Consider the following 13445-nt stretch of genomic DNA (forward strand, 5'->3'; position numbering starts at 1 on the left):
TGTGTGTGTGTGTGTGTGTGTGTGTGTGTGTGTGTGTGTGTGTGTGTACTGGGAAGATGTTTCATTAGGCCCAAAGACAGAAGGTCAGGAGCCATGGGGACTGCTTCTAGGGGCATCCCATCCCACCCCGATTTTTATTCCTACTCCCTCAAGGCAGGAACTATTTTTGCTTTTTCATTGTATCTCCAGAATCTAACATGGCACCTGGCAAACAGGAAGCCCTTAAGAGATGTTTGTTGATTGACTGACTGCTGGATTGGCTTGGATGGTATAACCAGAAAGGACAAAAGATCTGAAATCAAAGGACCTATGTTTGAGAGTTGGCTCTGTTCCTTCCTACCTATGACAGCTTGGGCAAGTGCCTTCCCTGGGCCTGGCCCAGATGAGGATCTGCCAAGCTGCAGGAGTTGGATTAGAGTATCTCTGGGTGGCACAGCAGATAGAGCACGAGTTCTGGAGTCAGGAAGACATGAGTTCAAATCTGGCCTCAGATATTTCCCAGGTGTGTAACCTTGAACAAGTCACTTTACCCTGTCTGCCTCAGTTTCCTCATCTGTAAAATGAGCTGGAGAAGGAAATGGCAAACCACTCTAGTATCTCTGCTAAGAAAATTGAAATGGAGTCACAAAGAGTTGGACACGACCGAAACGACTGAACAACAAAGATTTCTTCTAGCTTTGAATCTTAAAATCCTAGGAAAACCTAGCTCCTGCCAAGAGATCTCATGCTTGCTTGTTCACCTGTGCTCTGTCCCTCTGTCCCTCTTTTTCTCTGTCTCTCTCTCTCTGTCTCCTCCTCTCTCTGTCTCTCTCTCCCTGTCTCTTTCCCTCTCTTCTTCTGTTCCTCTCTCCCTCTTTTTCTGTCTCTCTCTCTGTCCCCGTCTCTCTCTGTCTCTCTTCCTCCCTGTCTCTCTCCCTCTTTTTCTGTCTCTCTCCCTCTCTTCTGCTGTTACTCTCTCCCCCTTTTTCTGGCTTTCTCTCTGTCCCCTCCTCTCTCTCTGTCTGTCTTCCTCCCTGTCTCTCTCCCTCTTTTTCTGTCTCTCTATCCCTCTCTCCTTCTGTTCCTCTCTCCCCCTTTTTCTGTCTCTGTCTCTCCCTCTCTTCTTTTGTCTCTCTCCCTCCTTCTCTGTCTCTCTCTCCCTTAGCCTCAAAACTCTGAGAACCAGCAGCCAATTGGGCTGGGTTGGGCTGGGCCTACCCTCTTCGTTCTCCCTGCATCCAGGCCCCAAAGTCATTGAATCTCAGAGCTTGAAGAAACCTTAGCAATCAGCTAGTCCAACTCCTCATTTTTACAGAGAAGACAACTGAGGCCCGAAAGAGGAAGAGGCCTGCCCAAGGACACACAGCAGGTCTGTGGCCCTGGCTCCCAGTGCAGTGCTTCCCATCTTGCCTCCCATCTCCCTTCTTGCTTTTCTAATCTGGCTGCATTCCACCCCCCTCCCACTGAAAATATTTCAAGGTCAGTGGCGACCTCCTGGCTGCCAGATCTTTAGTCATTCTTCATCCTCCCTCCCCCGTCCCACACCACCTGACTACACAGCCCACCTCCTCCTTCTGGATACGATGCCCCTTCCTTCCATGATACCATTCTTCCCATAGATGTCAGACCTTTCTTCTCTTCCTTCTCTTCCCTCTTTCTCTCCACTCTCTCCCTTGGCAATTCCATCCACTCCCATGGTTTCAGCTTATAAGTGACTCCCAAACTCCCAGTCCCCAGAGCATCCCAGTGGACATTCCAACCCAGTGACATCTGGACCAAAAGGCTACATCCTCTCTTGGACCTGCTCCTCCTTCCAACTGGAACTATATCTGTTCATGGCACTGAAAACTTGAGCCTCATCTCTGAACTTCCTTTCCCTAACATCTTTTTTCCCTTCAAAATGTCACTCTTCTCTGTCTGGCCCCTCTCCATTCCCAAAGCCCCCCACCCAAATCTAGGCCTTTGTCACCTCTTGCTTAGACCATCAAAACAGTTTCTTTCAGTGTCTCCCTTGGCCCTCTCTCTAATTCAGTCTTTTTAAGACCTAGCTTTCATCATCACTCCCAGACTCCTCTATGAACTGCTTCAGAAGACTGGAAATAGGAAAGAAGGACCAAAGAATCATCCCAAAATTATCCAGGATATAGTAGAGCTAGAGAAGAACAATTAGTAAGTTCATGCCCTATTGACACTTCTCAGGGTCAGTCTCCCGAGTTTAAGGGAGGAACCAAGCTTTGATTACAGACAGAAAGTCTCCATTTTGGGGGTGATAAGTAAACAAGCTCATGAATATTAGGGATGCCATCATCTAAACTGGGGAGCTAAGTCAGAGCTGGCAGAGAGCTTTCCCTTAAACTTATTTTCCTCTCTCTTAAATTTCTGTCACCATTTACTCAGGCAAACCTCAAGTTTACCTTAGATTCTCTCCTCTCTCTCACCTTGTATCCTGTCCTGGGGTTCCCACCTTTACATTCTCTCTAGAACCCATCCCTTCATCTCTACTCCCACTCTAGTATAATAGAGGCCCTCATTTACCAGGCTCCAGGACAACCATGACAGCCTCCCATCAGATCTTCCCACCTCCATCCTCTTCCCCCCTCTAATCCATCTGTTTTACTTGGCTGGAATAATCTCTGTGAATAACTCTCCTGATTACATCACTTGTCTGCTCAGAAATCATCAATTGGTTCCCTACCACCTACAGAGCAAAGTTCAGACTCCTTTGCCTGGCATTCAAGGTCTTCAGTGAGTGAATATCGCTCTGCCTCTCCAGCCTTATCTCATACTTTTCCCATGCACTTTATGCTTCTGACAAATTAAATTCTTTTCTTTTCCCTCAACATGTGTTCTCAAGACACTGCACTGGCCCACACTGGTCCCCATGCCTTGTCTTGCCTTTTTTGTCTTTCGACCTGTCTTCTTAAGGCCAATTCAAATGCCGCCTACTTCAGGAAGCCTTCCCTGATTTCCCTCACCCCTCTAGCTCCCCTGTGATGAACACTAGCCTCCTCACCTTGGATTTTGCTTTGTTTGCCCTCTGCCCTTTTATCTGGGTATAAATGATCATGAATTACTCGATGCTGAGTTCCATGAGGGCAGGGCCTGGACCTCTCCTAAACGTTGCATTCCCCACCCCCAGCCCAGAACACGGTTCTCTGCATGTGGGGAGAGGGTTACTAAGTGGAATTGAAGGATCTGAGGGAGGCTGGAAAACTATGGATAAACAAGGAAAGATCCTAGCCCAGAAGGCAAAGAGAAGCAGTTTTCTCCAACGACAGAGGCTGGCAGGGCCCAGCAGGACACACAGGACTGGGGATTCTGCTGCCCCTCCCTCCCCAACAGCCTCCTCACCTCCAGAGAGCCCAGCTTCATGGTGGAGCCGGGCACAGTTCGAGGCATGGTGCGACTGCGTTCGCCAGGCTCGGGGGTGGGGCCCTGGCGAGCGCCAGATGGAGCCGGGGGCGGGGGCTGGAAAGGCACCCCATAGGGGTTCTGCAGAGTTCCATAGGCTGGGCCCAGGCCCAGGCCCACATGGTCCACGGACAGGAAGCTGGGGTAGCCCTCTGTCTGAGACAGCCCCTTCCCTGCACGACGGGGGGTGCCCTCGGGCCTGGCCCTCTTGGTCTCCTCCCGGCCCCCAGGTTGGAGGCTCAGAGTCCTCCGGGGCAGCACTGTGTACTCTCCCTCACTCCCGGGGTCCCCAGACCTCAGCCAGGTATAGTCCAGCTGCCTGAGGCTGCTCTCCCCACACATGTATACAGGGTTGGTGTCATGTGGGTGGGGGGGCTCGCCTACTCCAGGAGAGGGCACTGGCATTGGCACCAAGATGTTGCCTGGCAGTGGGGAGAAGTTCAGCCCACTTTCCGTGCCCATGAGGCAAGGCTTGGAGTCTTCATCCTCATCCAGCGACAGGCGGGATAGCGTGGCCGTGATGGTGGAAGGGTTGCACGTGTTGACTTCCTTGAACAGAACTGGTGGGGGGCAAATGTTGGGGGGAGGGGAAAGGATGTGGATTCAGGAACTCTGAAGGGCATCAGCCCCTCCCCAAAAGCACACTCCCGGAGCAGACCTGGAGGCAGGGGCCTGGTACCCACAATGTACTGGGCTTAGGGCCAGGTGCTGTCACAGATGGAAGGGGCTTACCAACCATCTACTCTGAGGCCCAGGGAGGGGTCACAGAATAATTCAGTGGCAGGGCCAGGACCAGATCCCAGTTTGGGCCATGTTCTAATAAGAACACGCTAATGCTACCTAATGCTCACTAACTCCCTCCCCTCTCTCCCTCACACACATACACACTCCTCCTTCCCCTCCCCTCCCCCACATGTCACATATATATCCCTCCTGCCCAAAGTGGGTCCCCTCCCCTCTTCCTGGGCAGTGCTGGTACCTCGAAAGATTCCTGGGCAGAATAGCCAAGTTATCATGAGACCCCACAGCCTTGAGGCCCAGAAGGAGGAGCCCTCCATGTCCAGGATGCTAGCAAAGGCTTCGCCTTTCCCACCCAGGCTCCCTCCCTCCCCATCTGGGGTCTCACCACTCTCACCTGTCTGACACGCCAAGTCCACATCCTTTTCAAAATCTGTCTATAGGCAGAGAAGGGAGGGAATTGGAAAAGAGAAAAGCATGAAAGGGGCAGTGGAAGGAAGATATTCTCCTCCTCTGTCCCTAGACCATCCCTTCCTCCATTCCCCAAAGCTTGGTGGGAGGAAGCTAGACAGGACAGTGTCAGCGCCAGAAGGTAACCCTAAGCCAGGAGGCCCCTTAGAAATCAAATTCAACCCCTTCTTTTTACACACAGGGAAACTGAGGCCCAGAAAGGAGGCAGGCCTTGCCCAAAGTTACCCAGTAAATTAGTAGCAAGGGTGAGACCAGAACCCAGCTCTCCCAGGTCAGCCTCTTATACCATGAGGCCTGACCCCCTTCTGCCATCCTTTCCCCCAACCCCAGAAGTCAAGGAGCTAGCTCCATCTACATAGCTCTCAGTCTTCCCCAAGGTTAACCCTTGACGTGACATGACATGAGGAGAAGTAGAGATTCTGGAGAGTGACATGAGGAGTGGGGATGGGCCCCAGCTACCTCCCAGGGAGACCCCGTGCCCTGCCCTGCCCTGCCCAAATCACTCACCATGACCTGGATCTGCCCATTCTTACAGGACCCAGGGGAGTTCTCATTCTCCTGGCTCTTGCAAACCCCAATCTGGCATTTCACCACATCTTGGACCTAGGCCAGGAAGAGGCACTCACTGGCTATGAACACCCCTGGACCCAGCAGAAAAGCCACAGGGAGCCTGATGGGCTCCTAGACCATAACTGGCCAATGGATCCTGGTATTAGGCACACACCGAGGTCCTCTCCCAGAATGGAGGGAGCTGCCCAGGCACTCTGGTCCAATTCAGCTCCTCTCTCTTCCCAGAAACAGCTACTCACCATCTCAGACCCTCCCCACCCTGCAGCCCCACTCTCCCTCCTCACACTCTGGGGGAGGGGGCTGTCCTACCCACACTAATGCAAAACAAAAAAACAGAACTTCCTGTTCTACTCTGAAGAGACAGAGATAAGAAAGACTGGCGAATAGAGGGGTATGGCAGCAATAGATGAGGGGAGGCTTAAACTGAGGAGAGAAAAAGATTGAAGAGACGCTGGCATTGGACAAGAGATATCCAGAAGCTAGAGGAGAATGGGAAAGGTGAGATGGAGAGATAGAAGGTGTGTGTGTGTGTGTGTGGAGAGAGAGACAGAGAGAGAGAGAGAGAGAGAGAGAGAGAGACAGAGAGGAGAGAGATGGAGAGAGAGACAGAAAGAAGAGACAGAGAGAAGGAGAGAGATGGAGAGAGAGAGAGGAAGAGAGGAGAGAGAGATGGAGAGAGAGGGAGGGGAGAGGGGAGACAGAGAAAGATGGAGAGAGAGACAGAGAGAGAGGAGACAGAGGGAGAGAGAAAGAGAGAGGGAGAAAGACGGAGAGAGGGAGGGGAGAGAGAGGAGACAGAGAGAAATGGAGGGGGGAGGGAGAGAGAGAAGGAGGGAGGAAGGAAGAGAGAGAGATATGCCACAGAAAGACTGGGGTTGGGGACAGGGAGACAGTGGGCTGGGAGCTTGGGGAACACTGACAGCACAATGCTGGACAATCATCCAGAAAGGGAACCTCATGTCCTACTCTCTGTGACCCCGTTTGGGGTTTTCTTGCCAAAGAATGGTTTGCCATTTCCTTCTCCAGCTCATTTTACAGATGAGGAAACTAAGGCAAACACAGAGAAGTGACTTGCCCAGGGTCACACAGCCAGTAAGTGTCTAGGACTGGACTTGAATTGGGGTCTTCCTGATTACAAGTTCAGTGCTCTATCCACTGTGCCATGGAGATTTCCTTCATCTACCACAAAACCAGGGACAGAGCTCTCAGCCCTCCAGCATCTCTGTTCTCTTCCATTTGCTGCCTGAGCCTCAAAGAGTTCCAAGGACACGGCCATATGGGTAAGACTGAACCTTGATCAGTGACCAGTCTGCCTAGTGGAGGTGCCCAGCCTGGTAGGTGGGGGTCCCTATGTCCAGCACCCATCTCCAATACTCTCTGTGACCTCAGGACCAGGCCCTTTTCCTCTCTGGGCCTTACCCCCTCCCTCTGTACAATGGGGTGAGCCATCAGAGAAAACGTCTTCCAGAGACAGAGGCCCTGGGAGCCCGAGCTGGGCAGCACGATTGGGGCTCCCACCTCTCTTCGAAGAAAGCAGTGGACGGCGATGATGACGAAACCCTGCACAGAGTTGAAGATGGCGAAGAGGACCTGGAAGAGGACGGAGCGCCGGTCGGTCATGGCCAGGACGGCGGACATCCAGGTGAGGGCCAGCAGCGGTAGCACCACACAGGAGCTCCAGAGCGAGGCCCTGCAGCGAGGAGAGGATTCCCGAATAGGCCCGTTAGCCCCTCTGCTCAGCCTCCTGGGCAGAGGGTGGGAGGCCGGGGCTCAAGCCGCAGGGATCCCTCCAAGATGACTGGGCAGAAAGGAGGCAGCTGAGAGATCTCCAGCCCAGAGTCAAAGAGAGACAGACACAGAAAAACCCAAGACCCAGAGAGATCCGGAGACAAACACAGAGACCACAGATGATGGAGCTGGAAGAGACCTCGGAAGGTGCGATACTCTCATTTTACAGAATGGGAAACTGAGGCACCGAGAAGTTAATCAACCTGCCTAAAGTCGCAGGCTTTAAGGATCAGAGGCAAGATGTGAACAAAGGTCTCGATCTCAGACCCGTCCCTTTCTCAACATGCTGTGCGGCCTCCCAGAGAGAGACCACAAAGAGAAAACCATCAAGGAAAGTGAGTGGCGATGTGCCCACAAGGAGGGACACAGGCAGGGAAGGGGGAGCCGTTGTGAATGAGACAGACACAGAAGTGTGTGTGTGTGTGTGTGTGTGTGTGTGTGTGTGAGAGAGAGAGAGAGAGACAGAGACAGAGACAGAGACAGAGAGACAGAGAGACAGAGAGACAGAGACAGAGACAGAGAGACAGAAAGAGACAGAGACACAGAGAGAGAGAGAGATAGAGAGAAAGAGACAGAGACAGAGAAAAACTCTGAGACTGAAAGAAAGACAGAGACAAAATGAAGAGAGAAAAATAGGAGGGTAAAAGACTAATGAAAGGGCAAGGAGATGAGTCCATCTCAAACACACGCTCCTCCCCCTCAACCACTCCCTCCCCAGACCTGGTTGGTCCCTGGGGACTGAGCCCCAGGATGCCCAAGGACATCATCAGTCCCTGCTGCATGCAGATGCCCTGCCTTACTTCCCCTCCCTCTCCCTGCTCCAGCCCCAGGGCTGAGGGGCAGAGAGAAAGGGAGAGGAAAAGCACTGAGAGGGCCCCCAGGCCCAAGGGGAAGAAAGAAAATGGCTGGCAAGATCCCAGGACAGGGCTCAGGGAGGTCCCCACTCACATCCTGCTTCTACCTGGCCACCCCCCCCCCCACTGGCATTAGCAGTCAATGGCTCTGGCAGATCCCATGAGGATGGCAAGGGTCAGACCAGAGGTCTGTCTGGACTCACAGCATCATAAGTGAGACACTGATGAGCTGGAAGATGTTGAGGGGCCTGGAGACCCCGCCCCAAGATCAATAGAAAGAACTAGGGGTGTTTAGCTTAGATAAGAAAAGTGGAGGATCAGTGGGAGGGGGCTGATAGATAATATATTAGTCTTTAAGTATGTGAAAGGCTGTCCTAACAAAGGCAGGCCAGACTCTTGCTCCCCTCAGCCCCAGAAGGCAGTGGAAGCCATGGGTAGAAGGTGCAGAGAATGGGCTACGTTCTGCAAGGTAGTGAGCCCTCTATCACCAGAGGTCTTCAAGCAGAGACAGAATTGACCACTTACTTGCCAAAGGTGATACAAGTACGGTTTCTGCTTAAGTACAGGCTACCCTCTGAGGTGCCCTTCTATAGTTTTCAAAGGATTGAGGGTAGGAAGGGGCTTTACAGATCTGCGAGGCCAACCCTCCCCCCATTTTTTTAAAGGAGAAGAAAACTGAGATGAGGGTTAAGGGAAGTGAATTGTCTAAGGACACACAGGAGTAACTGAGATGTCCTTGGACTTCAATGGACTTAACCCAGGTCCTTGGACTTCAATGGCAGCCCCAAGAGTCTTTGGTTCTCAGGTTTTAGAGCAAGGAGACAGGACAGGCTGGAGGGAGAAGGAGGTGCCTGTTCTCTGGGTCCCCTTCTTCAGGAAGGGGCACCTGGGATCCCTGGAGGTCCCTGAGCTCTCCCGGCTCCAGCCCCCACTCCCCCACCCTCCGCCCAATCCCCCCTCTCCCCACCTACCCCCGCCCGTGGGGCAGGACTAACATGGCATTCCTGGCTGTGACCGAGCTGAGCAGGGGGCTGGGGACCATTCCACAGGCCGAGCAGGGGAGGAGGAGGAGGCTGGCACAGGGGAGCCGCTGCGGGCTTGGGGGGCACAGACACAGGGGAGGAGAGGGACGGACGGACGGAAAACCAGGGAGAGACAGAGGCAGAGCCACCCCCGGAGCGGTGGGGAGGGGAAGGGCAGACGAGAGAAAGAGAGAGCCCGGTTAGTGTGGGCAAGGCCACAGCCCTGGTTGTCACCAAAACTGCCTGCGCTCCTAGACCACCTTATGGCCTCGAAGAAGCCCCATGAGGTAGGTGGCACATAGTGCCATTAGCCCCACTTTACAGATGAGGAAACTGAGGCCAAAAGAAGGTCTCTAGCTCAAAGCTTTGGGAACTAGGATCTGAACCCAGGTCTCCTGATCTCAAGTCTGGCACTCTTTCAGATTGATTGTTTCACTCCTGCCCTCCTTCCCTCTTGAGCTCTGTGTGTGTGCCTATGTTAACAGCCGTAGGCCCTGAGTGTGGGGGAGCCTCTTCACAGCTCAGGCCCCCTGGGGACGCCCCCTCGACACCCCCGAATGCCAGGGTTCAGGATGGCAGGACCCAGAGTTCCTACAGCAGTGGGCAGGAGAAGGCAGGGCCCAGGACCCGGGTCTAGCTTACGCAGCTCGCTGCTTCTTAGACTTGTCTGAAATTCCATCCCGGGTCATGAGTTTGTTGAAGACGATGATTCCGATGAGCATATTCACCTGAAAAAGAGCAGGGAGGAAAGGGGGACAAAGGGGATCACAAAGTACCCTCCATGTCAGGGGCGTGAAGTGTGGAGGACAGAGATCCACTCCTTCCCAGGACTGACAGAGTCATACTGGGATGGCTCAAGTTCCCTGGAGGCAGAGGTATGGCTACGCTGACCCTGTCAGGCCCCTCCACCCTCAGTGTGCCCCAAAGCCCTGCCCAAGGACAAGGAACACATACCAGGACAATGACCGCTGCGGGACCCACGAAGGCGTAGAGAAGCCCCCCCTCCAGGGAGAGCCAGCAGCTGTGACACAGAACATACTGTCAGAGGCAGAAGAGACCCTAGGACATAGTCTGTCACTTAAGAAGGACATCCTCATTTTACATATAGGTAAACTGAGGCTTAGGGAGATGGAGCTCCTCACACCCTCCCTCCCCCATATCCCATTCTGGTCCCTACTCAGCCAAACCACCCCAGGTATCCAACTCTCTCTGTGTACTAATACCCATCACATCATGTCCCATCACTCACGAGCAGTCCCAATTTCATATCTGTATGGTATTTCATATATCTCAAAGCTTTTAGACACTGTCATAGAACTTTACTGCCAGGGGGGTCTGAGAGACCAAGTCTCCCCCCCCTCATTGTACATCCGGGAAAACTGAGGCATGGAGAGGGGCTTGCCCCATGTCACACAGTGAGCTGGAGACAGACTGTAACCAGAACCCAGGTCTGGCTGACTCCTGGGCCGGAGCTCATCTCCCACCTTGGAACCCCTCGTCTCCTTTAAGCCTCAGAGCAAGGAACTCCTCCATGAAGCCTTTCCTGATCCCCCCCAAAGCTGCTCTGACTCTCCCTCCCAAGCTAGCAGCTTGTCTTCATTTTGTCCATTCGAGTATATGTGTGTGTGTGTGTGTGTGTGTGTGTCCTCACCTAGACTAAAAGCTCCATGAGGGCAGGGACCATTTCATTCTTTGTATCCCTAGAACTTAGTGGGGTGCCCAGCACAGAGTGTGTTTAATAAGTGATCCTCTCCTCCTCCCTCCCTAAAGAACCTGATACCTTACACCTGCCCCCATCCCCAGCCCTGAGTTCAAGTACACCCCCCTTCTCTAAGCATCTCACGTACTAGCTGGCTGTGCCGTAGCCTTTCGTCCGGGTGAAGCCAACGGACACAGCCACCACCAGGGCAGGCAAACCTGGGGAAAAAGGGAGGTCAGAAGGCAGAAGAAAGGGAAGGAGAGAGGACAGGCCAGGGAGGCCAGGATCCTCCCCCAGTCTCTAGGGACAGAGAGATACACAATGTTAGCCATCATGTACACCTGACTCCCAGTGAGGGGTACAATCCAACCCCTCATTTTACAAATGGGAAAATTGAGGCCCCAAAGGTGATAATGATGAGTTTGTGGAAGAGCTAGGATTTGAACTCCCAGCTTGGTGGGCTGACTCCCATGGCCCCTTCTGCTCTCCTTCTTGGTCCTGAGCCCTCGCCCCAGGACACATGCTCAGTGGCGGGGGCACCAGATCCAGGGGCTGGGATGACAGTAAAAGCCACAAGCTCCTGGCCTTGCCCTCCCTCACAACAGCCCTCTGGGAGGCAGAGGCCCACACAGGGGCCCCCAAGGTCACAACAAGCTAAGGGTGAGATCGGAACTCAAGCCTCCTGACTGTCAGCCCAGGTACCTTTCCCAGGTTTCTCCAAAGCTTATGCCGATCCAGTGGCCCACCCAGGTTTACCTTCTAGGCTAACTCAGCACCCCCACCCACCTGTCAGCCCCGGATTCCATTTTTCTTGGAAACCCCAGGATATCAGACCTAGAGCCAGAGGGCACCCTCAGAAGTTGCCTAATTCAGCCTCCTTATGTCATAGCCAAGGAGATGAGGCCCGGAGGTGAAGCGTTTGCCCAAGGCCACACAGGCAGCAGAGCTGGAGTGAAGATGGGTCCCCAGGCCCCCTGGACAGAGTCCCCTGAGTCGGCCTCCCCCCAGCCTCACTCACCCCACCCCAGGCAGAGGAAGCGCTTGCGGACAAGGCGCGTACGGATACGGCCGATGACGGACAGGTAGGACTGCCAGGCCTCTGTGAGCACCCAGCAGAAGGAGGAGAGGAAGAAGAAGTGCAGGAAGGCGGCCGTCATGGTGCAGACACCCTGGAACAGGAGGGAGGCACCTGTTCCCCCAGCCGGTCCCTCTCCCAGTGGAGGAGAGCCTCTGCTCAGCTGGCGTGACAGATGCCGGGCCTGATGGCCAATGAGGTCATGCCATCATGGGGCCCAGCACCAAAAGGGACCTGAGACCTAGTCAGGCCGATTCTCCTTAATTTAACACACAGGGAAACCGAGGCTTAGAGAGGCCTGGCCCCAAAGCTAATTAGTGTGGGAGGCAAGAGCTGGAAACCAAGCACCTCTTGATTCCAGAACCCTCGCCACTTAGAGGGAGCATGCTACCACTAATAAGCAACCGTCAGAATTTGAACCCAGGCCCCTTGATTCCAAATGTGATGCCCCTTTTACGTCTGTACTGCCTGTCTTCTTCAGGTGTGTCTCTGCTGTGTTCTCAAGTGGAGTGGGCACGGCCACCTGGCAGCTGCCTCAGGCTCCTGCGGAGCGTGAAGGTGCTGGGCCCCATCCCTCCCTCTCCCCAGCAGCCTCGCAGAGCGCCCCCAACTTCCAACACCCACACACAGCACGACACAGGCCTGGTGACATGCACAGGCAGCCGGGAGAGGCGGGCAGGCCACCCACGCGCAGACGCAGCTCCAGGGACAGACACAGGCTCAGAGCCTCTGCTGTCACGGCAAGAGGGAGGTGTGCTTGGACTAACCGGTGCATACGCACACATGCGTACGCACGCACAGACCCCCACGTGTGCGCAGAGATGCCAGCAGAGGCCCCCTGACACCTGCCTTGCTCAGAATCTGGGACTGCCCCACCAGGATGAGCACGTTGGAAGCCAGGATGGAGACGCAGAAATTCAGGAGGATGATGGAGCGCTCGGACTTGATGAATCTGGGGACAGAAAAGGCGTGGGAAGAGGCGCCCGCTCTGCAGGGTCCGGGGCACCTGGGCTGGTCCTCCCCTCCCTACCAGCCCTCACACGCCTACACTGCTTTGCCTTCAAAAGGGCCTTCTTTACAGCAGCCCCGTAGGCAGCCCAGGTGTTATTGTGCCCCTTTCACAGAGGAGGAAGCTGATGCCCTGAGAGGAAAGAAAGGGACTTGCCTACAAGTCATATGGTTGTTATGGGTGGAACTAGGATCTAGAACCCAGGACTCTAGACTCTAAATTCCAGGGTTCTCTCACCTGACAGGGGCAAAGGTGAAAAGCCTCTATCTCAGCCCCCAATCACCTCCCTCCCTTGCCCCTGAACCCATGCGCCCACTGTGCCTCGGCCCTCACGTGCATGCACCCACCTCCAAAAGGCAGCATAGATGGCAAGAAGGGTGAGCAGGGCCATGCAGGAGACAGCGCAGCCGATCATGAGGGGCACGGAGGGGGCGCCTGAGAGCTCCAGACTCTAGGCCAGAGAGAGGGGGCGTCAGGGAGCAGCGGACAGGGACGGGCGGGGGGGGGTGCTCGGAGAAGAGGCAGCTCTGCGCTGTAGTTCTACCCACACACTGCCCCAGATGTCCTCTACTGGGGACGGGGTCAGATAGGACTGTCCATGCTGGTGATGCCATGTGCCAGTCACAGGAGTCCTACAGAGCATGTCAGAGCCAAGAGGGGCCTCCAAACACACGGGTCAGAGGGGGAGGGCCCTTAGAACACAGGGGGTCAGAGCTGGGAGGGAACTTAGAACACAGAAGGTCAGGGCTAGGAAGGTCCTTAGAATACAGGATGTCAGGGCTAGGAGGGTCCTTAGAACACAGAAGGTCAGAGCTAGGAGGGAACTGAG

At 54.4% G+C, this 13445-nt stretch overlaps 1 protein-coding gene across 1 annotated transcript in view; it reads right to left on the minus strand.

Annotated features, from left to right (window-relative positions):
• The window catches only part of ADGRB2 (adhesion G protein-coupled receptor B2), a 54727-nt gene that overhangs the window by 4843 nt on the left and 36439 nt on the right, over positions 1 to 13445 (minus strand). The window contains 11 exon segments of the mRNA XM_069068053.1: positions 3331 to 3950; positions 4526 to 4565; positions 5107 to 5202; positions 6688 to 6859; positions 8807 to 8908; positions 9476 to 9561; positions 9788 to 9854; positions 10681 to 10750; positions 11551 to 11701; positions 12457 to 12559; positions 12964 to 13067. Coding sequence (XP_068924154.1) covers positions 3331 to 3950; positions 4526 to 4565; positions 5107 to 5202; positions 6688 to 6859; positions 8807 to 8908; positions 9476 to 9561; positions 9788 to 9854; positions 10681 to 10750; positions 11551 to 11701; positions 12457 to 12559; positions 12964 to 13067 — 1611 coding nt within the window.

The sequence above is a fragment of the Petaurus breviceps genome, unplaced genomic scaffold (assembly GCF_028583685.1).
Source record: "Petaurus breviceps papuanus isolate PSGF00001 unplaced genomic scaffold, PetGlider_PUasm1.0 90760, whole genome shotgun sequence".
Taxonomy (NCBI): Eukaryota; Metazoa; Chordata; class Mammalia; order Diprotodontia; family Petauridae; genus Petaurus; species Petaurus breviceps.